This window comes from Pseudophryne corroboree (assembly GCF_028390025.1).
Source record: "Pseudophryne corroboree isolate aPseCor3 chromosome 3 unlocalized genomic scaffold, aPseCor3.hap2 SUPER_3_unloc_35, whole genome shotgun sequence".
NCBI classification, from domain to species: domain Eukaryota; kingdom Metazoa; phylum Chordata; class Amphibia; order Anura; family Myobatrachidae; genus Pseudophryne; species Pseudophryne corroboree.
In genome coordinates this window covers 472,580-500,149 of record NW_026967525.1, presented here as the reverse complement: position 1 = coordinate 500,149, position 27,570 = coordinate 472,580, and the positions used below count along the sequence as shown (strand labels likewise).

At 48.5% G+C, this 27,570-nt stretch overlaps 1 protein-coding gene across 1 annotated transcript in view; it reads right to left on the bottom strand.

The window, feature by feature from the left end:
- Positions 1 to 27,570, bottom strand: part of LOC134984091 (oocyte zinc finger protein XlCOF6-like) — a 41,991-nt gene that overhangs the window by 2,825 nt on the left and 11,596 nt on the right. Inside the window, exons 2-6 of the mRNA XM_063949723.1 lie at positions 24,860 to 25,008; positions 24,123 to 24,314; positions 22,534 to 22,612; positions 22,331 to 22,428; positions 21,590 to 22,070 (exon numbers count right to left, since the gene is read on the bottom strand). Of these exons, the coding sequence (XP_063805793.1) occupies positions 21,590 to 22,070; positions 22,331 to 22,428; positions 22,534 to 22,612; positions 24,123 to 24,314; positions 24,860 to 24,937 (928 nt within the window). The 5' untranslated portion in view covers positions 24,938 to 25,008. The remainder of the gene's footprint in view (positions 1 to 21,589; positions 22,071 to 22,330; positions 22,429 to 22,533; positions 22,613 to 24,122; positions 24,315 to 24,859; positions 25,009 to 27,570) is intronic.

Below are 27,570 nucleotides of genomic sequence, written 5' to 3'. Positions count from 1 at the left end.
TATCATTGTGTCCACCCTCCTGAGAACACTCACAATAACAAATGTGATATTATAACAAGACTTAGATATATCTCTCTTGTACTGGTAACTAACCATGAAGTATAAATGGAGATGTAGTCACTCGCCAAGTCCTATGTCAGCACCAATGTAAAACTATGGATGGGGAATATATCGTATGAATTGGAGATTCTAGATGAACATTAACATCAGTCATATGAGCTGATGGATCAGAGAAATGTCTCCTAAAGTTACTCCTGGAAGTATTGGTAAGGTAACATTCCTTTATGTGTGTGCTCATACGCTGGTAAGCCTGTACATGTGTTACTCACCCTTATTTCTCTCACGTCCGAGAGGATGCTGGGGTTATTTAGTACCTTGGGAGCCATGGCCACTTTAAGAGTTTCACAGTGTGGGCTGGCTCCTCCCTCTATGCCCCTCCTACCAGACTCCATTCAGAAAATGTGCCTGGAGGAGCCGGTCACAGCTAGGGGAGCTCCTAGGAGTTTTTCTAGTTTTATTGTTATTCTAAGAGATTAGGATACAGGAAGGCTGCTGGCAACAGCCTTCCTGCTTCGTTGGACTTAGGGGGGGGGGGGGGGGGTAGAAACCAAATATAGAAGTTAATGGTTCTCTATCTTCGCTGACAGGACACTGAGCTACTGAGGGTGCTGATCTCAAGCCCACGAGGCGACCGCTCACTCCAGCAGCACGACCGCCACCCCCAACAGAGCCAGAAGAATGAAGAGTGGGGAGTACAGCGCCAGCGGCCCGGGAAGCAGGTCGCCGGCGGGAATGGCGGCACAAGAGTGGGAGCGCAGCTCTGACAGGCTGCGCTCCGGAAGGCTCAGTGGCACACTGTGTACGATGCTGTGAGGGTTGTCCTGGGCCAGCACAATCACCCTACACTGGTCAACTATAGCTATCAGGGGCTAATCCCGCGGTTAGCTATAAAATACCTCAGGCCAGTATAATCAACTAAGTGCGGGAGAACGCGCCATTATAGGGGGCGGGACTTCTCCTCAGAGTGGATCCAGCACTCACCAGCGTCATTTTCTCACTGCATACCTCTCTTCATACCGGGAGTGAACAACTGGGAAGCGGACTTCTTCAGCAGACACGATCTCCATCCAGGAGAATGGGTCCTCCACCCAGAGGTGTTCGCAGAGGTAACAAGTCGATGAGGTGTACCTCAGATAGACATGATGGCCTCCCGCCTCAACAAGAAGCTTTGGAGGTACTGTTCCAGGTCGAGATACCACAAGCAGTGGCGGTGGACGCCCTAGTAACTCCGTGGGTGTTCCAATCGGTGTATGTGTTCCCTCCACTTCCACTCATCCCAAGGATTCTCAAACTAATAAATAGAACAAGAGTTCAGGCGATCCTCATTGCTCCGGACTGGCCAAGACAGGGTTGGTACACGGATCTTCTGGTATTACTGCTGGAGGATCCGAGGCCTCTTCCTCTTCGCGAGGACCTTCTACTACAGGGGTCATTCGCCTATCAAGACTTACCGCAGCTACGCATGGAGGTGGAACGCCAGACCATAGCTCGGAAGGGCATTCCGAAAAAGGTAATTCTTACCTTGATACAGGCCAGTAAAGGGAGTAACGTCTAAACATTACCATCGGATTTGGAAAAAGTATGTGTCTTGGTGTGAATCCAAGAAATTTCCTACAGTGGAGTTTCAACTGGGACGGTTTCTCCTCTTTCTGCAAGCAGGCGTGACTGTGGACCTACGCTTGGTCTCCATAAAGGTACAGATTTTGACCTTGTCCATTTTCTTCCAGAAACAATTGGATGCCCTCCGTGAGGTTCAGACTTTCTTAAAAGGGGTTGTGCACATCCAACCACCCTTTGTGCCTCCTACGGCACCTTGTGATCTTAATGTGGTGCTGCAGTTACTGCAATCGGATTGGTTCGAGCCTTTACAGGAGGTGGACGTCAAGTTTCTTACTTGGAAGGCGGTCACACCGTTGGCATTGGCATCTGCTCGACGTGTGTCAGAATTGGGGGAATTGTCATGCAAGAGCCCCTACTTTATTTTCCATGAGGATAGAGCGGAGCTCAGAAAGCATCAGCAATTTCTTCCAAAGGTTGTATCAGCTTTTCATATCAACCAACCTATTGTGGTGCCAGTGGCTACTGACTCCTCAATCACCTCAAAGTACTTGGATCTTGTGAGGGCTTTGAAAATTTATGTGAAGAGAACTTCTCGTCACAGGAAGTCAGACGCTCTATTTGTCCTTTATGATCCCAACAAGATTGGGTGTCCTGCTTCTAAGCAGACGATTTCTCGCTGGATCAGGTTTACTATTCAGCATGCTTATTCTACGGCAGGCCTGTAGTGTCCAAAATCTGTTAAGGCCCACTCTACTCGTAAAGTGGGTTCTTCCTGGGCGGCTGCCCGGGGTGTCTCGGCTTTACAACTTTTTACCGAGCGGCTACTTGGTCAGGGTCGAACACGTTTGTTAAGTTCTACAAGTTCGATACTTTGGCCTCTGAGGACCTAAAGTTTGGTCAATCTGTTCTGCAAGAACCTCAGCACTCTCCCTCCCGTACTGGGAGCTTTGGTACATCCCCATGGTACTAAATGGAACCCCAGCCTCCTCTAGGACGTAAGAGAAAATAGGATTTTAATTACCTACCGGTAAATCCTTTTCTCGTAGTCCGTAGAGGATGCTGGGCGCCCGCCCAGTGCTTCGTTTTCCTGCATTGTTATTTGGTTAAGTACTGCATTGTTACTTGGTTAGGGTCGAACACGTTTGCTAAGTTCTACAAGTTCGATACTTTGGTCTCTGAGGACCTAAAGTTTGGTCAATCTGTTCTGCAGGAACCTCAGCACTCTCCCTCCCATACTGGGAGCTTTGGTACATCCACATGGTACTAAATGGAACCCCAGCATCCTCTAGGACGTAAGAGAAAATAGGATTTTAATTACCTACGGGTAAATCCTTTTCTCGTAGTCCGTAGAGGATGCTGGGCGCCCACCCAGTGCTTCGTTTTCCTGCATTGTTACTTGGTTAAGTATTGTTGTACAGCCGTTGCTGAATCGTTTCAAGCTAGTTGGCTTGGCTTTTCTTTGCGTACGTGTGAGCTGGTGTGAATCTCACCACTATCTGTGTAGGGAGGAGCCAGCCCACACTATTAAACTCTTAAAGTGCCCATGGCTCCCAAGGGACCCGTCTATACCCCATGGTACTAAATGGAACCCCAGCATCCTCTACGGACTACGAGAAAATGACTTACTGGTAGGTAATTAAAATCCTATTATAAGGTATATTGCTACAGCAGAGCAGGTGTGGAACAAGGTACTTTACATGCAATACACCATATAATACCCTGCAATCATCATACATCTGCTAGGTTACAGTCCACTCTTACACCCCCATCATCAGTGTCTTACCTCTATACTCTCATTAGTAATAAGGATGATGTGTGTACGGTACGATACAGAGCATTACATATCAGAATCTATACAGCTGCCGCCATACTTCTGCTTCTCATGTGTGTGCTTCTGACAGCAGTGAACATCTGAGAGTGCAGGGAACACAGCAGAGTCTGATGAGAAAGAGATTGGATCTGCCTTTGCAGGGATGTACCAAACCCGTCACCCTGTAAGTATATAAAATAATAAATAAGAGGGGCGTGGCCTGAGTCCATCCATATGTGCTTTCTGGAGTTGTCCTCACTAAGTGGCTTCTTATCTAGCCTACCTGATAGCTCTCAGCCGCCGCTGGGACCAAGACCCAATCTATTAAGTCCCCCACTCTTCCTGCCCTAAAGCAGCTCGCTCCTCTCCCTCTGGGCATTGTTCACTGCCGCAGGCTAGTGACGCCGCTGAAGCCTCGGGCTGTATTCTGGGGCTAAGTGCGCCCAGTCTTTCCTGCACGCTCTGGACACTTGACTTGGAGGTGCTTTTGCTCAGGCAGGAGCACTTGCTCTCCCGCTCACACAGGTGCACAGCTCCCGCTACTGCTGGGGACAGAACGGGCTGCCCACAGTCACCGGAGCCCGGCGGCGATATTGGGAAGTGAGGTGGCTGCCATTTTGGATCCTGGTGCACGGCCATCACATGCTTTGCCTTCTGCCTTCAATAAAATTGATATAAGCTGCTAAATAAGTGTCCCGACGGCTGCACTGTGGCCACTACACTAAATTGAAGCATTTGCCTGGAGGTGGAACTACCTTCTATTTATATGGTACCACTATAATCTACTTCCTCTCAGTCTACATGCAGAGCCCAGTATCAAGTATCGTCTGAGTACAGCTCATTACACTCTGATTACAACCTCACAGTATATTATTTTGTGGATTTATTCACTGAATATATTTTGCCATTTGTGTCTCTCTGTGCTGAGTACTTCACGTCTGTGATCACGCTGACCTCTAGTGGAATTTCTCGCTCATTACTGTGTTATTTGAGTTGCATTACATCCTGTTTACTTGATATTTTGCCTTGGATACTCCCATCACCCCGACTAAGAATGTCATTTTCAATGGAGTCATCTTGATGTATCCTCCTGACAGCATACTACAGCTCCTTTTATTTATAGAGCGTTTGTATTTTCCTATCTCTGAAAGATCAGTCTCTTTGTAGCCGGCTTACCATGCCTCACAAAAAAGGTTAAAAGGTACCAAATCGGCCCCACCTGTCCATCTCTTTGGTACCTCGAATTCAGGTGGTCCTTCTGAGACCGCTACAACATCATCTGCTTCTTCTTGTTAGTCGCACATCCCAGCTGTAATGGCTGAAGACGTCTTAAGACACTCTAGGTGGTCCTGTTACTCTACGCTCCATACATTCTATGTTATCTACATTTAAGGACTGAAATAACCTCAGAACTTAACTCTAATATTCAGGCTTTGAGGTCCGATATTAGTGAGATTGGCATTCGTACAGACTGAGATGAAAGAGATTGATGCGTCTCAGAAAGACCTGATTTCAGCACATGACACCCTTCAGGAAGACATGGTCTTTATTCGTGATAAAGTCATTGATTTAGAAGACTACTCTCAGAGAAATAATATCAGACTAATGGGCATTCCGGATTCTGTTACAAATGCTGAGCTTTATGACTATGCCACGGACCTCATTCAGAAACTTTCACCGAAGGCTTCTGCTGCGGACCTTCTTATTGATAGGATCCATAGACTCACAAAGTCCAAACAGACCCCTATCCAAGCACCAAGGGACAGGGTCCACTTTTTCATATTACAGAACGCATTCTACGTGCTACTTTGTCTTCCTCTTCCACAGCTGAGTGCCTGGATAATCTGCAGATATTTCTCCTGCGAAGCTGGCCAAGAGGCGTCTATTCCACTCAATGGCTACAGCTTTACGCAAAGGAAATGTGCAATGCAAATGGGGCTTACCTACTAAGCTTATTGTGATGCGAAACGGCGCCTTAGCAGTGATATTCACCCAAATATGGCCCTGCTATTCTGAAAAATAAGTAGTTATGGTAGACTTACCGTCGATAACTCTATTTCTCCGAAAACCACAGTATCCACAGGATATACATTGTGATATGAGGTAGCGTCAGTGGAATGGCACCAACGATCACAGCATTCGGCCTCCCAGAATGCAACGGGCCAGTATCCTTTATCCCCGCCTCCTGGTTATTTTCCAAAGCTCAAGGCAGGAGCATCATAGAGAGCCCTTATCAGGCGAGAAGAACGCGCACGCACACACACACACACACTTCCATACAAGAAGGAAGAGGTTAGTAAGTGTAAGGATCCTCAAATCAGGTGCATCAGGGTGGAATCCCTGTGGATACTGTGGACTTCAGAGAAATAAAGTTATCAACGGTAAGTCTACCATAACTACTTATTTCTCCTGCAGGGTCCAAAGTAGTATCCACAGGATATACACTGGGATGTCCCAAAGCAAATTTAGTGGAGGGGATGCTCCCGATTGGACAGGAGAATCCTTCGCCTGAATGCAGTGTCCTGAGAGGCAAAGACATAATATCATATGAATGTGTTAATGGAAGACCATGTGGCAGCCTTACATATCCATTCAGCTGAGGCACCACGGCGTGCTGCCCAAGATTGACCTACCTTACGAGTATAATGAGCAGAGACATTAGCTGGAACAGGGAGATCAGCTTGAGAATAAGCTTCCGAGATAGTCATCCGAGCCAACTCGCCGGTGTTTGCTTGTCAGCAGGCCATCCTCGCTTATGGAACCCACAGAGAATGAAGAGAGTGTCTGTCTTTCGGATGGCACTGGTACGAATCATGTAGATCCTTAAAGCCCGGACTACGTCTAAAGGTGCATCTCCCACATAAAGGTCCAGCCCTTGGAAAGCCGGAACTACAATTTCTTCGTTAAGGTGGAACTTAGAGACCACCTTAGAAAGATATCCAGATTTGGTTCTGAGAACTGCTCTATCTGGATGAAAAAAATCAAAAAAGGAGGACGACATAACAATGCCCCTTAATCTGAAACTTTTCTAGCTGAAGCAATAGCCAGTAGAAAGAGACCCTTAGCTGTCAACCATTTAAGATTCACTTGACTCAGTGTTTCAAATGGGGCAACTTGAAGCATCTTTAGGACTACATTTAGATCCCAAGGAGCTGTAGGAGGAACAAAAGGAGGTTGGGTGTGAAGTATTCCTTGGAAAAAAGTGCAAATATCCTGTAGGTTAGCAACTTTCTTTTGAAACCATACAGTCAATGAACTCTCAAGGAAGCGACCTGGAGACCTTTGTCCATAACTGCTTGAAGGAATGCTAGGACTCTGGAAACTCTGAAAGACCTAAGTTCAAATTTCCTGGCACTGCACCACTGAATATATGCTTACCCGGTAATAAATGTGAGCAGAGGATGGTTTCCTTGCTCTAAGCATTGTATGAATTACCTGTTGTGAAAATCCTTTTGCTTTCAGAATGGATGTCTCAAGAGCCACGCCGTCAAAGGCAGCCAATCCAGGTGCTTGTAATTAGAAGGACCCTGAGACAGTAGATCTGGACGTTGAGTCAGTAGAAACAGAGTATCCACAGACAGCCTCTGCAGATCTGTGTACCAATGTCTTCTGGGCCATGCCGGAGCTATAAGTATCACGGCGCCCTTTCCTTGTTTGACTTTCCGAATAACCCTGGGCAACAGGTTGATTAGTGAAAACACATAGGCCAGATGAAAGTCCCATTTCACTGACAAAGAATCCACGAAGATCGCTTTGGGATCCTTTGTCCTTGACCCATATGCAGGAACTTTAGTTGTTCTGCCGAGAAGCCATGAGGTCCATCTCTGGCAGCCCCCACTTGTTTACCAGAATCTGGAAGACCTCTGGGTGTAAGGCCAATTCGTTTGCAGGAATGGCATGTCGACAGAGAAAATCCGCTTCCCGGTTTAGGATTCCCGGAACAAACACTGCGGACAAGGCCGGATAATGAAGTTCTGCCCACCTTAACGTGCGGCTAACCTCCTTCATTGCCTTTTGGTTGCGAGTTCCTCCATGATGATTGAGGTACGCTACTGCCATCGCATTGTTCAAGAGAATCTGAACCGGTTTTCCTTGAAGAATGTCCTTTGCCTGAGTGAATGCCATATACAGTATATGGCCCGACGTTCCAATATATTTATCGGCAGGCAACTTTCTTCTTGGTCCACTGCCCCTGGAAGCAGCACTTTTTTTGACACGGCTCCCCAACCCTGAAGACTGGCGTCCGTTGTCAGAACCTCCCACTCAAAGATCCAAAAGGGTTGCCCTTTGTCCAGATGGGATGTCTATAGCCATCAGGCCAACGACCTCCCTACTTCCTGAGGAAAGACCATAGTCTGAGTTTTATCGTCTGATGTAGCCCATTCCATCTGGAAAGAATCAGACGTTGAAGGGGCCTCGAGTGGAATTGAGCATATTCCACCATGTCGAATGTTGACACCATAGATTCCATCACTCACATTGCTGCCTGAATGGATACTCTTTGATTGTGTAGTAGCTACTGAATCCTTGTCTGTATTGTGGATATTTTGTTTAGAGGTAGAAAAAGTCTCTGAAGCCTGGAATCCAATACAGCCTCCAGGTGAATCATGCGTTGAGACGGAACCAGGGATGACCGCTCAATTTATGAGCCAGCCGTGGCTATTGTCAATTGCAGATGGCCCTGGAGAGTTTCCTGGGAATGAGCCAGGATTAACAGGTCACCCAGGTATGGGAAAATTCTTGTCCCCTGACGACGGAGATAAGCCGCCATCACCACCATAATTTTGGTAAACACTCTTGGAGCTGTAGCCAGTCCAAATGGTAGGGCCTGAAACTGAAAATGTTGCCTGAGGATAGCAAACCTGAGATAGCACTGATGGAACGGTGCTATAGGTCAGGGATGGTGAACCTTCGGCCTTCCAGCTGTTGTTGAACTACACATACCAGCATGCCTTGCGACAGTTTTTGATATTTGGCCATGCAAAAACTGATGCAGGGCATGATGGGATGTGTAGTTCAACAACAGCTGGAGGGCCCAAAGTTCCCCATCCCTGCTATAGGTACACGCAGGTAAGCATCCTGGATATCTAGGGGTGCCATAAAATCCCCCGGCTCCACGTCCAAGATAATGGAACGTAAAGTCTCCATATGAAAACGAGGCACCCAAATGTACAGTGCCCACGGAAAGTAGGGAAAGATGAATGCAGCAATGTACAGAGGCTGATGGCTTATCTTCTGGTTTGGAAGCAGGCCCTCTGGTAGCCCAATGCTTTTTAGTCTTTACAGACTTATCCGATCGGGACTGTTTACCGTAAACCTTTCCTTTCGCTTTTCCTTGGGTCCAAAAGGACTGAAAAGCTGGAAACCTAGGTTTAGACTTGTAGGTAGAAGGAAACGTCACTTTCTTAGAGTCTGCTTCTGACGCCAGAATATTGTTTAACTCTTTACCAAAAAGAATATCTCCAATAAAAGGCAAAATCTCTAGTCCTTTTTTGGACTCTGAGTATGCCTTCCATGTACGTAGCCAGACAGCTCTGCATGCTGCTACTGCGGAGGCTGATGCTTGAGAAGCTATAGTACCCATATCCAAGGCTGCTTCTTCCATAAAGACATCTGATTGTTTAATATGAGCAATATGGGACTTTTGTTCTCTAGACGCCAATGACAGATCATCTTCTAATGCAGGCCTGGCCAACCTGTGGTTCTCCAGCTGTTGTGAAACTACAAGTCCCATCATGCCCTGCCACACTTTTGCTATTAGGGAATGCTAAAACGGTGGCAGGGCACGCTGGGATGTGTAATCTCACAACAGCTGGAGAACCACAGGTTGGCCAGGCATGTTCTAATGCATCAGCCCAGGCCATCACTGCTTTCGCCATCCAGGCTGAAGCCATGGCCGGCCTAACAACTGCCCCTGACGAGGAAGAAACTGTTTTTAGAAAACCATCTATTTTTCGATCCGTATTATCAGTGGTTCCCAAACTGTGTACCGTGGCTCTCTGGGGTGCCTCGGGACACATGCAGGGTGCCTTGGATTGGTGGTCCAGGACCAATTCAAATTATTTATGGTCAATATAATAGGCCAAACTAGTGCTGGTGGCTGTCAGTCATAAACTATGGGGACAAACAGAAACAGATCTTGTCCCTCACCACATAACTGAACCTAAGGATGACATATAAACACAATTTACTTAACTTAATACTTATTTCTACATATCTCAATAAGAAATTTTTGGCCTAGGGGTGCCGCGAAAAAAATTCAGATACTCCAGGGTGCCCAGCATCCACTACGGACTACGAGAAATAGATTTACCGGTAAGTAAAATCTTATTTTCTCTAACGTCCTAGTGGATGCTGGGTACTCCGTAAGGACCATGGGGATTATACCAAAGCTCCCAAACGGGCGGGAGAGTGCGGATGACTCTGCAGCACCGAATGAGCAAACACAAGGTCCTCCTCAGCCAGGGTATCAAACCTGCAGAACTCTACTAAAGTTTTTGAACACGACCAAGTAGCTGCTCGGCAAAGCTGTAATGTCGAGACCCCTCGGGCAGCCGCCCAAGAAGAGCCCACCTTCCTTGTGGAATGGGCTTTTACTGATTTTGGAGGCGGCAAGCCAGCCGCAGAATGAGCCTGCTGAATCGTGTTACAGATCCAGCGAGCAATAGACTGCTTTGAAGCAGGAGCACCCAGCTTGTTGGATGCATACAGGATAAACAGCGAGTCAGTTTTCCTGACTCCAGCCGTTCTGGCTACATAAATCTTCAAAGCCCTGACTACATCTAGTAACTTGGAATCCTCCAAGTCCCGAGTAGCCGCAGGCACCACAATAGGTTGGTTCAAATGAAAAGATGACACCACCTTTGGCAGAAATTGCAGACGAGTCCGTAATTTTGCCCTGTCCATATGGAAAACCAGATAGGGGCTTTTACATGCCGCCAATTCTGACACACGCCTAGCCGAAGCATGACCACTTTCCACGTGAGATATTTTAACTCCACGGTCTTAAGCGGCTCAAACCAGTGAGATTTCAGGAAACTCAACACCACGTTAAGATCCCAAGGTGCCACTGGTGGCACAAAAGGGGGGCTGAATATGCAGCACTCCCTTTACAAACGTCTGAACTTCAGGTAGAGAAGCTAGTTTTTTATGAAAGAAAATGGATAGGGACGAAATCTGGACCTTAATGGACCCCAATTCTAGGCCCAAAGTCACTCCCGACTGTAGGAAGTTAAGGAAACTGCCCAGCTGGAATTTCTCTGTAGAGGCTTTCCTGGCCTCACACCCAGCAACATATTTTCGCCGTATATGGTGATAATGTTTAGCCGTCACGTCCTTCCTAGCCTTTATCAGCGTAGGAATAACCTCATCCGGAATCCCTTTTTTCTACTAGGATCCGGTGTCCAACCGCCATGCCGTCAAACGCAGCTGCGGTAAGTCTTGGAACATACAAGGTCCCTGCTGCAACAGATCCTGCCCTAGAGGCAGAGGCCATGGGTCCTCTGTGAGCATTTCTTGCAGCTCTGGATACCAAGTCCTTCTTGGCCAATCCGGAACAATGAGTATTGTTCTCACTCCTCTTTTACTTATGATTCTCAGCACCTTGGGTAAGAGAGGAAGAGGAGGAAACACATAAACCGACTGGAACATCCACGGTGTCACCAGTGCGTCTACAGATATCGCCTGAGAGTCTCTTGACCTGGCGCAATACCTCTGTAGCTTTTTGTTGAGGCGGGATGCCATCATGTAAACCTGTGGCAGTTCCCACCGACCTACAATCTGCGCAAAGACTTCTTGATGAAGTCCCCACTCTCCCGGGTGGAGGTCGTGCCTGCTGAGGAAGTCTGCTTCCCAGTTGTCCACTCCCAGAATGAACACTGCTGACAGTGCGCTTACGTGATTCTCCGCCCAGAGAAGAATTCTGGTGGCTTCTACCATCGCCACTGTGCTCCTTGTGCCGCCTTGGCGGTTTACATGAGCCAATGCGGTGATATTGTCTGACTGAATCAGAACCGGTTGGTCGCGAAGCAGGGTCTCCGCTTGACTTAGGGCGTTGTATATGGCCCTTAGTTCCAGGATATTGATGTGAAGGCAAGTCTCCTGCCTTGACCACAGCCCTTGGAAATTTCTTCCCTGTGTGACTGCCCCCCCCCACCCTCGGAGGCTTACATCCGTGGTCACCAGGACCCAGTCCTGAATGCCGAAACTGCGACCTTCGAGAAGGTGAGCACTCTGCAGCCACCACAGGAGAGACACCCTGGCTCTGGGGGATAGGGTGATTAACCGATGCATCTGAAGATGTGATCTGGACCACTTGTCCAGTAAGTCCCATTGGAAGGTCCTCGTATGGAACCTGCAGAAGGGAATGGCCTCGTATGATGCCACCCTCCTTCCCAGGACTCGAGTGCAGTGATGCACTGATACCTGTTTTGGTTTTAATAGATTCCTGACCAGTGTCACGAGCTCCTGAGCTTCCTCTATCGGGAGATAAACCCTTTCCTGGTCTGTGTCTAGGATCATGCCTAGGACAGGCAGATGAGCTGTAAGAACCAACTGCGACTTTGGAATATATAGAATCCAGCCGTGTTGCCGTTACACTTCCAGAGAAAGTGATACGCTGTTCAGCAACTGCTCTCTTGATCTCGCTTTTATGAGATTGTCCAAGTACGGGATAATAGTGACACCTTGCTTCCGCAGGAGCACCATCATTTCCGCCATTACCTTGGTGAATATTCTCAAGGCCGTGGAGAGACCAAACGGCAACGTTTGAAATTGGTAATGACAATCCCGTACCGCAATTCTGAGGTACGCCTGATGAGGTGGATAAATGGGGACATGAAGGTATGCATCCTTTATGTCCCAAGTCACCATAAAATCTCCCCCTTTCAGGCTTGCAATGACCGCTCTTAGCGATTCCATCTTGAACTTGAACCTATTCAGGTATATGTTCAGGGATTTTAAATTCAATATGGGTCTGGCCGAACCGTCTGGTTTCGGGACTACAACATGGTCGAATAATAACCCCCTCCTTGTTGAAGGAGGGGAACCTTGACCACCACCTGTTGAAGATACAATTTGTGAATTGCAGTTAACGCTGTTTCCCTCTCGTGGGGGGAAGCCGGCAGGGCCGACAGTGAGGGGGCATCTTCTCAAAGTCCAGCTTGTATCCCTGAGACACAATATCTATTGCCCAGGGATCTAACAGGGAGTGAACCCACTTGTGGCTGAACTTACAAAGGCGTGCCCCCACCGGGCCTAGCTCCGCCTGTGGAGCCCCAGCGACATGCAGTGGATTTTTGTAGAGGCCGGGGAGAACTTCTGTTCCTGGGAACTAGCTGTGTTGTGCAGCTTCTTTCCTCTGCCACCGCCTCTGGCAAGAAAGGACGCACCTCGGACTTTCTTGTTTTTTTATTCGAAAGGCTGCATTTGATAATGTCATGCTTTCCTAGGCTGTGCAGGAATATAAGGCAAAATATCAGAATTACCAGCTATAGCTGTGGAGACCTGGTCCGAGAACCCTTCTCCACACAATCCTCAGCCTTCCATATGCCTCTTAAGTCGGCATCATCTGTCCATTGCATATTCTACAGGACACGTCAAGCAGAAATCGACATAGCTTTGACTCTAGGACCCAGTATACTCATGTCTCTTTGGGCATGTTTTATATATACATATCTCTTAAGACAGCATCTTATCTATATATATATACATATATATATGTATACTAGAGTCTCAATCTCTGCTGAAAAGGTACCTGTCCACGCTGCCACAGCGCTATAAACCCATGCCGACACAATCGCCGGTCTGAGTAGTGTAGCAGAATGTACACGCTATCTGCAGGATCCCTGAGAACAGCTAGGGCTACCTTCTGGGCAAACGTGACACCCTAGGGGAAGATTCCCATCACATCCTGGCCCTAGTGGGGAAAGGATACTGCCTGAGAATTCTTTGTGGGAAGCTGCAGTCTCTTGTCTGGAGATTCCCGCTCTTTTACCTCATGAGAGGAGGGAAATTTACCTCAGCTTTCTTCCCCTTAACATGTGTACCCTTGTGTCAGGGACAAATGAGTCATCAGTGATATGCAAATCATCTTTTATTACAATAATCATATATTGAATACTTTTCTGCCATTTTGGCTGTAACTTTGCATTAACGTAGTCGACACTGGAGTCAAACTCCGTGTCGATATCAGTGTTTATTATTTTGGATAGTGAGCATTGTGAGACTCTGAAGGTCTCTGCTACATAGGGACAGACATGGGTAGATTTCCTGTCTGTTCTCTAATCTTTTGTGCAATAATCCACCTTAGCACTTACACATATCCAAACAGGTGTCGGCATTGTCGACGGAGACACCCTCTTATATACATATTTGCTCTATCTCCTCCTTAGGGGAGCCTTTTACCTCAGACATGTCGACACACACGTACCGACACACCACACACACAGGGGATGCTCTATTTGAAGACAGTTCCCCCACAAGGCCCTTTGGAGAGACAGAGAGAGAGTATGCCAGCACACACCCCAGCACTATATAACCCAGGAATCACACAGTAACTTAGTGTTAACCCAGTAGCTGCTGTATATATTGTTTTTACGCCAATTTTATGTACCCCCCCCCCTCTCTTTTTCACCCTCTCTACCGTGTTTCTGCAGGGGAGAGCCTGGGGAGCTTCCTCTCAGCGGAGCTGTGGAGAGAAAATGGCGCTGGTGAGTGCTGAGGAAGAAGGCCCCGCCCCCTCATCGGCGGGCTTCTGTCCCGCGATTTTGTGTAAAAATAATGGCGGGGGCTCATGCATATAACAGTGTCCAACTGTATATATGCTGTTTTTGCCTGAAGGTACTTAATTGGTGCCCTTGGTGCCCAGGGCGCCGCCCCCCCCCCCCCCCCCCCCCTGCGCCCTGCACCCTACAGTGACCGGAGTGTGTGAGTTAGTGTGGGCGCAATGGCGCACAGCTGCAGTGCTGTGCGCTACCTCATATGAAGACAGGAGTCTTCTGCCGCCGATTTTGACGTCTTCTTGCTTCAACCCGCTGGCTTCTGTCTTCTGGCTCTGCGAGGGGGACGGCGGCGCGGCTCCGGGAACGGACGACAAGGTCAGGTCCTGTGTTCGATCCCTCTGGAGCTAATGGTGTCCAGTAGCCTAAGAAGCGCAACCTAGCTGCAGTTAGTAGGTTTGCTTCTCTCCCCTCAGTCCCACGTAGCAGAGAGTCTGTTGCCAGCAGAAGCTCTCTGAAAATAAAAAACCTAACTAAAATACTTTCTTATTAGCAAGCTCAGGAGAGCTCACTAAAAGCACCCAGCTCTGGCCGGGCACAGATTCTAACTGAGGTCTGCAGGAGGGGCATAGAGGGAGGAGCCAGTGCACACCAGTAGTACTAAATCTTTATTAGAGTGCCCAGTCTCCTGCGGAGCCCGTCTATCCCCCATGGTCCTTACGGAGTCCCCAGCATCCACTAGGACGTTAGAGAAAAATAAGAATTTACTTACCGATAATTCTATTTCTCATAGTCCGTAGTGGATGCTGGGGACTCCGAAAGGACCATGGGGAATAGCGGCTCCGCAGGAGACTGGGCACAAAAGTAAAAAGCTTTAGGACTACCTGGTGTGCACTGGCTCCTCCCCCTATGACCCTCCTCCAAGCCTCAGTTAGGATACTGTGCCCGGACGAGCGTACACAATAAGGAAGGATCTTGAATCCCGGGTAAGACTCTTACCAGCCACACCAATCACACCGTACAACCTGTGATCTGAACCCAGTTAACAGCATGATAACAGAAGGAGCCTCTAAAAAAAGATGGCTCACAACAACAAAAAACCCGATTTTTGTAACAATAACTATGTACAAGTAATGCAGACAATCCACACTTGGGATGGGCGCCCAGCATCCACTACGGACTATGAGAAATAGAATTATCGGTAAGTAAATTCTTATTTTCTCTAACGTCCTAGTGGATGCTGGGGACTCCGAAAGGACCATGGGGATTATACCAAAGCTCCCAAACGGGCGGGAGAGTACGGATGACTCTGCAGCACCGAATGAGAGAACTCCAGGTCCTCCTCAGCCAGGGTATCAAATTTGTAGAATTTAGCAAACAAGTTTGCCCCTGACCAAGTAGCAGCTCGGCAAAGTTGTAAAGCCGAGACCCCTCGGGCAGCCGCCCAAGATGAGCCCACTTTCCGTGTGGAATGGGCTTTTACAGATTTTGGCTGTGGCAGGCCTGCCACAGAATGTGCAAGCTGAATTGTACTACAAATCCAACGAGCAATCGTCTGCTTAGAAGCAGGAGCACCCAGCTTGTTGGGTGCATACAGGATAAACAGCGAGTCAGATTTTCTGACTCCAGCCGTCCTGGAAACTTATATTTTCAGGGCCCTGACTACGTCCAGCAACTTGGAATCCTCCAAGTCCCTAGTAGCCGCAGGCACCACAATAGGCTGGTTTAAGTGAAATGCTGAAACCACCTTAGGGAGAAATTGAGGACGAGTCCTCAATTCTGCCATGTCCGTATGAAAAATTAGGTAAGGGCTTTTATAGGATAAAGCCGCCAATTCTGAAACACGCCTGGCTGAAGCCAGGGCTAACAGCATTACCACTTTCCATGTGAGATATTTTAAGTCCACAGTGGTGAGTGGTTCAAACCAATGTGATTTTAGGAATCCCAAAACATTGGGATCCCAAGGTGCCACTGGAGGCACAAAAGGAGGCTGTATATGCAGTACTCCCTTGACAAACGTCTGAACTTCAGGAACAGAAGCTAGTTCTTTTTGGAAGAATATTGACAGGGCCGAAATTTGAACCTTAATGGACCCCAATTTTAGGCCCATAGACACTCCTGTTTGCAGGAAATGCAGGAATCGACCCAGTTGAAATTCCTCTGTAGGGGCCTTCCTGGCCTCGCACCACGCAACATATTTTCGCCAAATACGGTGATAATAGATTTACCGGTGAGTAAAATCTTATTTTCTCTGACGTCCTAGTGGATGCTGGGAACTCCGTAAGGACCATGGGGATTATGCCAAAGCTCCCAAACGGGCGGGAGAGTGCGGATGACTCTGCAGCACCGAATGAGCAAACTCAAGGTCCTCCTCAGCCAGGGTATCAAACTTGTAGAATCTCGCAAAAGTGTTTGAACCCGACCAAGTAGCAGCTCGGCAAAGTTGTAAAGCCGAGACCCCTCGGGCAGCCGCCCAAGAAGAGCCCACTTTCCTCGTGGAGTGGGCTTTTACAGATTTAGGATGCGGCAGTCCAGCCGCAGAATGTGCAAGTTGAATCGTGCTACAGATCCAGCGAGCAATAGTCTGCTTAGAAGCAGGAGAACCCAGCTTGTTGGGTGCATACAGGATAAACAGCGAGTCAGTTTTTCTGACTCCAGCCGTCCTGGAAACATATTTTCAGGGCCCTGACTACATCCAGCCACTTGGAGTCCTCCAAGTCCCGAGTAGCCGCAGGCACCACAATAGGTTGGTTCACATGAAAAGCTGATACCACCTTAGGGAGAAACTGGGGACGAGTCCTCAATTCTGCCCTATCCATATGAAAAATCAGATAAGGGCTTTTGCATGACAAAGCCGCCAATTCTGATACACGCCTGGCCGACGCCAAGGCCAACAGCATGACCACTTTCCACGTGAGGTATTTTAGCTCCACGGTTTTAAGTGGCTCAAACCAATGTGACTTCAGGAAATCCAACACCACGTTGAGATCCCACGGTGCCACTGGGGGCAGAAAAGGGGGCTGAATATGCAGCACTCCCTTAACAAAAGTCTGAACTTCAGGCAGTGAAGCCAGTTCTTTTTGGAAGAAAATGGACAGAGCCGAAATCTGGACCTTAATGGAACCCAATTTTAGGCCCATAGTCACTCCTGACTGTTGGAAGTACAGAAATCGACCCAGTTGAAATTCCTCCGTTGGGGCCTTCCTGGCCTCACACCAAGCAACATATTTTCGCCCAATGCGGTGATAATGTTTTGCGGTCACATCTTTCCTAGCCTTAATCAGCGTAGGAATGACTTCCTCCAGAATGGCCTTTCCTTTAGGATCCGGTGTTCAACCGCCATGCCGTCAAACGCAGCCGCGGTAAGTCTTGGAACAGACAGGGCCCCTGTTGCAGCAGGTCCTGTGTGAGCGGCAGAGGCCATGGGTCCTCTGAGATCATTTCTTGAAGTTCTGGGTACCAAGATCTTCTTGGCCAATCCAAAACCACGAGTATAGTTCTTACTCCTCTCCTCTTTATTATTCTCAGTACCTTGGGTATGAGAGGCAGAGGAGGGAACACATACACCGACTGGTACACCCACGGTGTTACCAGAGCGTCCACAGCTATCGCCTGAGGATCCCTTGACCTGGCGCAATATCTTTTTAGATTTTTGTTGAGGCGGGACGCCATCATGTCCACCTGTGGCCTTTCCCACTGGTGTACAATCATTTGGAAGACTTCTGGATGAAGTCCCCACTCTCCCGGGTGGAGGTCGTGCCTGCTGAGGAAGTCTGCTTCCCAGTTGTCCACTCCCGGAATGAACACTGCTGTCAGTGCTAACACGTGATTTTCCGCCCATCGGAGAATCCTTGTGGCTTCTGCCATCGCCATCCTGCTTCTTGTGCCGCCCTGTCGGTTTACATGGGCGACCGCCGTGATGTTGTCTGACTGAATCAGCACCGGCTGGTGTTGAAGCAGGGGTCTTGCCTGACTTAGGGCATTGTAAATGGCCCTTCGTTCCAGAATATTTATGTGAAGGGAAGTCTCCTGACTCGACCATAGTCCTTGGAAGTTTCTTCCCTGTGTGACTGCCCCCCAGCCTCGAAGGCTGGCATCCGTGGTCACCAGGACCCAGTCCTGTATGCCGAATCTGCGGCCCTCTAGAAGATGAGCACTCTGCAGCCACCACAGCAGAGACACCCTGGCCCTTGGAGACAGGGTTATCAGCCGATGCATCTGAAGATGCGATCCGGACCACTTGTCCAACAGATCCCACTGAAAGATCCTTGCATGGAACCTGCCAAATGGAATTGCTTCGTAAGAAGCTACCATCTTTCCCAGAACTCGCGTGCAGTGATGCACAGACACCTGTTTTGGTTTTAGGAGGTTTCTGACTAGAGATGACAACTCCTTGGCCTTCTCCTCCGGGAGAAACATTTTTTTCTGTTCTGTGTCGAGAACCATCCCCAGGAACAGTAGACGCGTTGTAGGAACCAGCTGCAACTTCGGAATGTTCAGGATCCAGCCGTGCTGTTGCAGCACTGCCCGAGCTAGTGCTACTCCAATCAACAACTGTTCCCTGGACCTCGCCTTTATAAGGAGATCGTCCAAGTATGGGATAATTATAACTCCCTTCTTTCGAAGGAGTATCATCATCTCTGCCATTACCTTGGTAAATACCCTCGGTGCCGTGGACAGACCAAACGGCAACGTCTGGAATTGGTAATGACAGTCCTGTACCACAAATCTGAGGTACTCCTGGTGAGGAGGGTAAATGGGGACATGCAGGTAAGCATCCTTGATGTCCAGTGATACCATGTAATCCCCTTCGTCCAGGCTCGCAATAACCGCTCTGAGCGATTCCATTTTGAACTTGAACCTTCTTATATAAGTGTTCAAGGATTTTAGATTTAAAATGGGTCTCACCGAACCGTCCGGTTTCGGTACCACAAACAATGTGGAATAGTAACCCAGTTCTTGTTGAAGGAGGGGTACCTTGATTATCACCTGCTGAGAGTACAGCTTGTGAATTGCCTCCAGCACTGCCTCCCTGTCTAGGGGAGTTGTTGGCAAAGCTGATTTGAGGAAACGGCGAGGGGGAGACGTCTCAAATTCCAGCTTGTAACCCTGAGATACCACTTGTAGAATCCAGGGATCCACCTGTGAGCGAGCCCACTGGTCGCTGAAGTTCCGGAGACGGGCTTCCACCGTACCTGGCTCCGCCTGTGGAGGAAGCGGGAGAGGACTTTTGTTCCTGGGAACTAGCTGTATGGTGCAGCTTTTTCCCTCTGCCTCTGGGCAGAAAGGACGCGCCTTTAACCCGCTTGCCTTTCTGTGGCCGAAAGGACTGCACCTGATAATACGGTGCTTTCTTCGGCTGTGAGGGAACATGGGGTAAAAATGTCGACTTCCCATATGTTGCTGTGGAAACAAGGTCCGAGAGACCATCCCCAAACAATTCCTCACCCTTGTAAGGCAAAACCTCCATGTGCCTTTTAGAATCTGCATCACCTGTCCATTGCCGGGTCCACAATACCCTCCTGGTAGAAATGGACATTGCATTTACTCTAGATGCCAGTCGGCAAATATCCCTCTGTGCATCGCTCATGTATAAAAGGGCGTCTTTAATATGCTCTATGGTTAGCAATATAGTGTCCCTGTCAAGGGTATCGATGTTATCAGACAGGGAATCTGACCACGCGGCTGCAGCACTGCATATCCATGCAGAAGCAATAGCCGGTCTCAGTATAAAACCTGAGTGTGTATACACAGACTTCAGGATAGCCTCCTGCTTTCTATCTGCAGGCTCCTTTAGGGCGGCCGTCTCCAGAGACGGTAGTGCTACCTTTTTTGACAAGCGTGTGAGCGCTTTATCCACCCTAGGGGATGTCTCCCAACGTGACCTATCCTCTGGCGGGAAAGGGTACGCCATTAGTAATCTTTTAGAAATCACCAGTTTCTTATCAGGGGAAGCCCACGCTTCATCACACACTTCATTCAATTCATCAGATGGGAGAAAAACCACCGGTTGTTTTTTCTCCCCAAACATAATACCATTTTTTTTTTTTGTGGTACCTGGGTAAATATCAGAAATGTGCAACACATCTTTCATTGCCATAATCATATAACGGATGGCCCTATTGGAATGTACCGTGGTCTCACCGTCGTCGACACTGGAGTCAGTATCCGTGTCGACGTCTGTGTCTGCCATATGAGGTAGTGGGCGTTTTAGGGCCCCTGATGGCTTTTGAGACGCTTGGGCAGGCACGGGCTGAGAAGCCGGCTGTCCCACATCTGCTATGTCGTCAAACCTTTTATGTAAGGAGTTGACACTGTCACGTACTTCCTTCCACATATCCATCCACTCAGGTGTCGACCCCGCAGGGGGTGACATCACATTTACAGGCACCTGCTCCGCCTCCACATAAGCCTCCTCATCAAACATGTCGACACAGCCGTACCGACACACCGCATACACACAGGGAATGCTCTGACTGAGGACAGGACCCCTCAAAGTCCTTTGGGGAGACAGAGAGAGAGAGTATGCCAGCACACACCAGGGCGCTATATAATGCAGGGATACACACTACACAAGTGCTTTTCCCCTATAGCAGCTATATGTATGTTATTAGCGCCTAATTTAGTGCCCCCCCTCTCTTTTTTACCCTATGGAGTCTGAAAACTGCAGGGGAGAGCCTGGGGAGCGTCCTTCCAGCGGAGCTGTGAGAGGAAATGGCGCCAGTGTGCTGAGGGAGATAGCCCCGCCCCTTTTTCGGCAGACTTCTCCCGCTTTTATAAAATCAATGTGGCAGGGGTATTTTACACATATATAGCCTAATAGGCTATATTATGTGTGATTAGCCACTGTAAGGTACTCTAATTGCTGCCCAGGGCGCCCCCCCCCCAGCGCCCTGCACCCATCAGTGACCGGAGTATGTGGTGTGCACAGGGAGCAATGGCTAACTTAATGAAGACAGGAGTCTTCAGCCGCCGATTTTGATGAAGATCTTCTTGCTTCTGGCTCTGCAAGGGGGACGGCGGCGCGGCTCCGGGACCGGACGATCATGGACGGGCCCAGTGTTCGATCCCTCTGGAGCTAATGGTGTCCAGAAGCCTAGAAGCCCAAGCTAGCTGCAAGCAGGTAGGTTCGCTTCTCTCCCTAAGTCTCTCGTAGCAGTGAGTCTGTTGCCAGCAGATCTCACTGAAAATAAAAAACCTAAAATTATACTTTCTTTTCTAGGAGCTCAGGAGAGCCCCTAGTGTGCATCCAGCTCGGCCGGGCACAAAATTCTAACTGAGGTCTGGAGGAGGGGCATAGAGGGAGGAGCCAGTGCACACCAGGTAGTCCTAAATCTTTCTTTAGTTGTGCCCAGTCTCCTGCGGAGCCCGCTATTCCCCATGGTCCTTACGGAGTTCCCAGCATCCACTAGGACGTCACAGAAAAGTGATTATTACTCACCTTTGCTGATATCTGTAGGGATTTCCTCCTCCTTACACTGCTGATGACACCTCATATACGTCTCTTCTTCTCCCTCTATATCTACTGCCTTCATATCAGTCACATACGTCTCATCTTCTCCCTTCATATCAGTCACATACGTCTCTTCTTCGCCCTCTATATCTTCTGCCTTCATATCAGTCACATACGTCTCTTCTTCTCCATTTTTATCTTCTGCCTCCCTATCAGTCACATACGTCTCTTCTTCTCCCTCTATATCTTCTGTCTTCATATCAGTCACATATGTCTCATCTTCTCCCTCTGTATCTTCTGCCTCCATATCAGTCACATACGTCTCTTCATCTCCCTCTATATCTTCTGCCTTCATATCAGTCACATAAGTCTCTTCTACTCCCTCTATATCTTCTGCCTTCATATCAGTCACATACGTCTCTTCTTCTCCCTCTGTATCTTCTGTTTTAATATCAGACAGACGTTCTACCTAAAATAAAATCAAAACACTATGACAGTATAATATGACTGCATAAGACACAGCTACTCTACTATAGCTACATATACTGAAAGTCCACAACACCCATAAAGGGATATAACTTGTGGCGAGCGTAGCTAGCTACCGAGCCCGCATGAGGCTTTCTAGCGCTCTCCCCGCTGCTGGCATATTAGTGGCCAGGATGCCGCTGTCGGTATACTGGCGTCCGGTGTCCCGGCCGCATGTAAATCATATGTATTCCTCCCACCTACCTGATCCTCCTGTGGGATCCTGTGATTCTCCTCTGTACAATCCTGGGAATACAGAGGACGGGGACATCTCTCTGGGGTATCTCTGTTACTGGGTCCATCTGTAGGAGACGCACAGTGTATATATGTGATTATCAGATGATGTGTGTATATAGGGGCCCCCATACCTGCTCTCCCCTGTACAATACATGACAGTCTCCTCTTACCCAGTGATGTGAGGGGCCGGTGATTTTCCATCATCACGTCCTTGTACAGACCCCTGTGTTCCTCTATATATTCCTCCTCCTACATGGAGAGATAGACAGTGACATCCTGACACCTTATAGACACCTGACACACACAATGATACAGTCATCACCCAGACACAACCCCTGGTGTTACTGTATAATGTCCCATTCCCAGCAGTCACCTCTCCAGTCATCACCCAAACACGTCCCCTGGTGTTACTGTATAATGCCCCATTCCCAGCAGTCACCTTTCCAGTCATCACCCAGACACGTCCCCTGGTGTTACTGTATAATGCCCCATTCCCAGCAGTCACCTCTCCAGACATCACCCAGACACGTCCCCTAGTGTTACTGTATAATGCCCCATTCCCAGCAGTCACCTCTCCAGTCATCACCCAAACACGTCCCATGGTGTTACTGTATAATGTCCCATTCCCTGCAGTCACCTCTCCAGTCATCACCCAGACACGTCCCCTGGTGTTACTGTATAATGCCCCATTCCCAGCAATCACCTCTCCAGTCATCACCCAGACACGTCCCCTGGTGTTACTCTATAATGCTCCATTCCCAGCAGTCACCTCTCCAGACATCACACAGACACATCACCTGGTGTTACTGTATAATGTCCCATCCCCAGCAGTCACCTCTCCAGTCATCACCCAGAGACATCCCCTGGTGTTACTGTATAATGCCCCATTCCCAGCAGTCACCTCTCCGGTCATCACCCAGACACGTCCCCTGGTGTTACTGTATAATGCCCCATTCCCAGCAGTCACCTCTCCAGTCATCACCCAGACACGTCCCCTGGTGTTACTGTATAATGTCCCATTCCCAGCAGTCACCTCTCCAGTCATCACCCAGACACGTCCCCTGGTGTTACTGTATAATGTCCCATTCCCAGCAGTCACCTCTCCAGTCATCACCCAGACACGTCCCCTGGTGTTACTGAATAATGCCCCATTCCCAGCAGTCACCTCTCCGGTCATCACCCAGACACGTCCCCTGGTGTTACTGTATAATGCCCCATTCCCAGCAGTCACCTCTCCAGTCATCACCCAGACACGTCCCCTTGTGTTACTGTATAATGTCCCATTCCCAGCAGTCACCTCTCCAGTCATCACCCAAACACGTCCCCTGGTGTTACTGTATAATGCCCCATTCCCAGCAGTCACCTTTCCAGTCATCACCCAAACACGTCCCCTGGTGTTACTTTATAATGTCCCATTCCCAGCAGTCACCTCTCCAGACACCACCCAGACACGTCCCCTGGTGTTACTGTATAATGCCCCATTCCCAGCAGTCACCTCTCCAGTCATCACCCAGACACGTCCCCTGGTGTTACTGTATAATGCCCCATTCCCAGCAGTCACCTCTCCAGTCATCACCCAAACACGTCCCCTGGTGTTACTGTATAATGTCCCATTCCCAGCAGTCACCTCTCCAGTCATCACCCAGACACGTCCCCTGGTGTTACTGTATAATGCCCCATTCCCAGCAGTCACCTCTCCAGTCATCACCCAGACACGTCCCCTGGTGTTACTGTATAATGCCCCATTCCCAGCAGTCACCTCTCCAGTCAGCAGCTGAATGATCTTGTTGGTGAGTTCCAGGATCATCTGGTCATTGTGCCTCTCACGTATAAGCGAGTGAGGTGGAGGCACCGTGATGGGGCTCTGGGTCCTGCTCAGTCCTCCTGACACACGGGAATGGCTGATGGGTGCCTCACACTCACTGGATGTCTTCTTCACTACTGTGTAACCCTGTGTATTGGGAGAGACATCAATAAAAAGTTGACAAACTCCTCAGTCATGTCCCTGTATTATTACTATAGATATGTGATGTCACTGTGATTCCCCCAGATCCCCTCACCTCCACAGTCATTTCTCTGTATTATTACTATAGATATAAGTGATGTCACTGTGACGCTCCCAGATCCCCTCATCTCCCCAGTCATGTCCCTGTATTATTACTATAGATATAAGTGATATCAATGTGATTCCCCCAGATCCCCTCACCTCCCCAGTCATGTCCCTGTATTATTACTATAGATATAAGTGATGTCGCTGTGACGCTCCCAGATCCCCTCACCTCCCCAGTCATGTACCTGTATTATTACTATAGATATAAGTGATGTCACTGTGATGCTCCCAGATCCCCTCACCTCCCCAGTCATGTCTCTGTATTATTACTATAGATATGTAATGTCACTGTGACACTCCCAGATCCCCTCACCTCCCTAGTCACGTCCTTATATTATTACGATAGATATAAGTGATGTCGCTGTGACACTCCCAGATCCCATCACCTCTCCAGTCAGCAGGCAGATGATCTCCAGGGTGATATTTATTATCCTCTCAGTCCTGTGACTCCTGTCCGTGTCCATGCTTAGTGATGGATGAGAATACAGAACATGTGATGTGTAACAAAGACTCTGGTTCCTCACTGCTGGAATGTCTAGAAATAAATGTAATACATATAACACACATCACAGAAAACACATGTAACACAGACACATGACACTCTGTGACCAGAAAGAACCCCCCCCCCCCACAGCCACAGATCCCTGGTCAGCATCTGTCAGAGGTTCCTGTGCCCCATAAGGTTCCTCAGAGTCACACAGCGCTGTACTGTATAATGTTACCCCAATGCTCCTCCCATGGCCGGGGTCTTATTCCTCCCAGACACGTACTTGGTGCCAGTTGCTGCACAGGAATCAGTTACAGACACATGGATTAGGGAGGATTTGTGACTGTACCCAGGTCACACAGACAGGGGGGGAGGTGAGGGGAGAGGGGATCCGGATGGTAGGGCGACAGTCAATATGTCCACCACTATTGGGAAATGATAAAAAAAGGTTGACACAGGAAATGGTCGACTTCACATTTTTATAGTTTATTTTTATCTTTTTCATACTTTACGACCCCCGTGGACTATGATTGGGAATAGTAACCTGGGAAGCGCAGCGAGCCATGCAAGGGGACGCGGTGCAATAATTGGGGTTCCTGGTCATGTGACGAAGAAAATGTTTCATGTGTTGACCTGTCCCGTGTTGGCCTTTTTCACTGTGTCGGCCTTTTCCGCATGTCGACCAATAGCTGTCAACCTATTGACTGACGACCTTATGCAGGGCGACCCTTTGATTCATAACCAGGGGAGAGTACACAGGAGAGCAGACGGGGTGTAGATGTGGGGAGAGGGGAACTAAAGTAGGAAATCTGGGTGTACAGCGGAGGGTGACCACTCATTACTGTTATTATTACTCTGCTGCTATAGTTACAGGACACCACAGGCTGCTCCGCCTGTATAAAACTAACAAGACACCACAGGCTGCTCCCCCTGTAAAATAATACTAACAGGACACCACACGCTGCTCACCCCTGTATAATAATAATAATCATAATAAAAACAACAACAGGACACCAAAGGCCGATCCACCTGTATAATAACAACAACAACAACAACAACAACAACAGGACACCAAATGCCACCACCCCTGTATAATAATAATAACTACAACAGGACACCACACGCTGCTCACCCCTGTATAATAATAATAATCATAATAAAAACAACAACAGGACACCAAAGGCCGCTCCACCTGTATAATAATAACAACAACAACAACAGGACACCAAATGCCACCACCCCTGTATAATAATAATAACTACAACAGGACACCACAGGCTGCTCCCCCTGTATAATACTAACAGGACACCACAGGCTGCTCCCCATGTATAATAATACTAACAAGACACCACACGCTGCTCACCCCTGTATAATAATAATAACTACAACAGGACACCACAGGCTGCTCCCCCTGTATAATAATACTAACAGGACACCACAGGCTGCTCCCCATGTATAATAATACTAACAGGACACCACAGGCTGCTCACCCCTGTATAATAATAAGATTTTACTCACCGGTAAATCTATTTCTCGTAGTCCGTAGTGGATGCTGGGGACTCCGTAAGGACCATGGGGAATAGACGGGCTCCGCAGGAGATAGGGCACTCTAAAAAAGAATTAGGTCTACTGGTGTGCACTGGCTCCTCCCTCTATGCCCCTCCTCCAGACCTCAGTTAAGGAAACTGTGCCCGGAAGAGCTGACATTACAAGGAAAGAATTTTGGAATCCAGGGTAAGACTCATACCAGCCACACCAATCACACCGCATAACTCGTGATACACTTACCCAGTTAACAGCATGAACAACAACAGGGCATCAGATAACCCTGATGCAACCATAACATAACCCTTATTTAAGCAATAACTATATACAAGCATTGCAGAAGAAGTCCGCACTTGGGACGGGCGCCCAGCATCCACTACGGACTACGAGAAATAGATTTACCGGTAAGTAAAATCTTATTTTCTCTAACGTCCTAGTGGGTGCTGGGGACTCCGTAAGGACCATGGGGATTATACCAAAGCTCCCAAACGGGCGGGAGAGTGCGGATGACTCTGCAGCACCAAATGAGCAAACACAAGGTCCTCCTCAGCCAGGGTATCTTGTAGAACTTTGCAACCCGACCAAGTAGCTGCTCGGCAAAGAGGTAATGCCGAGACCCCTCGGGCAGCTGCCCAAGAAGAGCTCACCTTCCTTGTGGAATGGGCTTTTACTGATTTTGGAGGCGGCAAGCCAGCCGCAGAATGAACCTGCTGAATTGTGTTACAGATCCAGCGAGCAATAGATTGCTTTGAAGCAGGAGCACCCAGCTTGTTGGATGCATACAGGATAAACAGCGAGTCAGTTTTCCTGACTCCAGCCGTTCTGGCTACATAAATCGTCAAAGCCCTGACTACATCTAGTAACTTGGAATCCTCCAAGTCACGAGTAGCCGCAGGCACCACAATAGGTTGGTTCAAATAAAAAGAGGACACCACCTTTGGCAGAAATTGCGGACGAGTCCGTAATTCTGCCCTGTCCATATGGAAAACCAGATACGGGATTTTACATGACAAAGCCGCCAATTCTGACACACGCCTAGCCGAAGCTAAGGCCAAAAGCGTGACC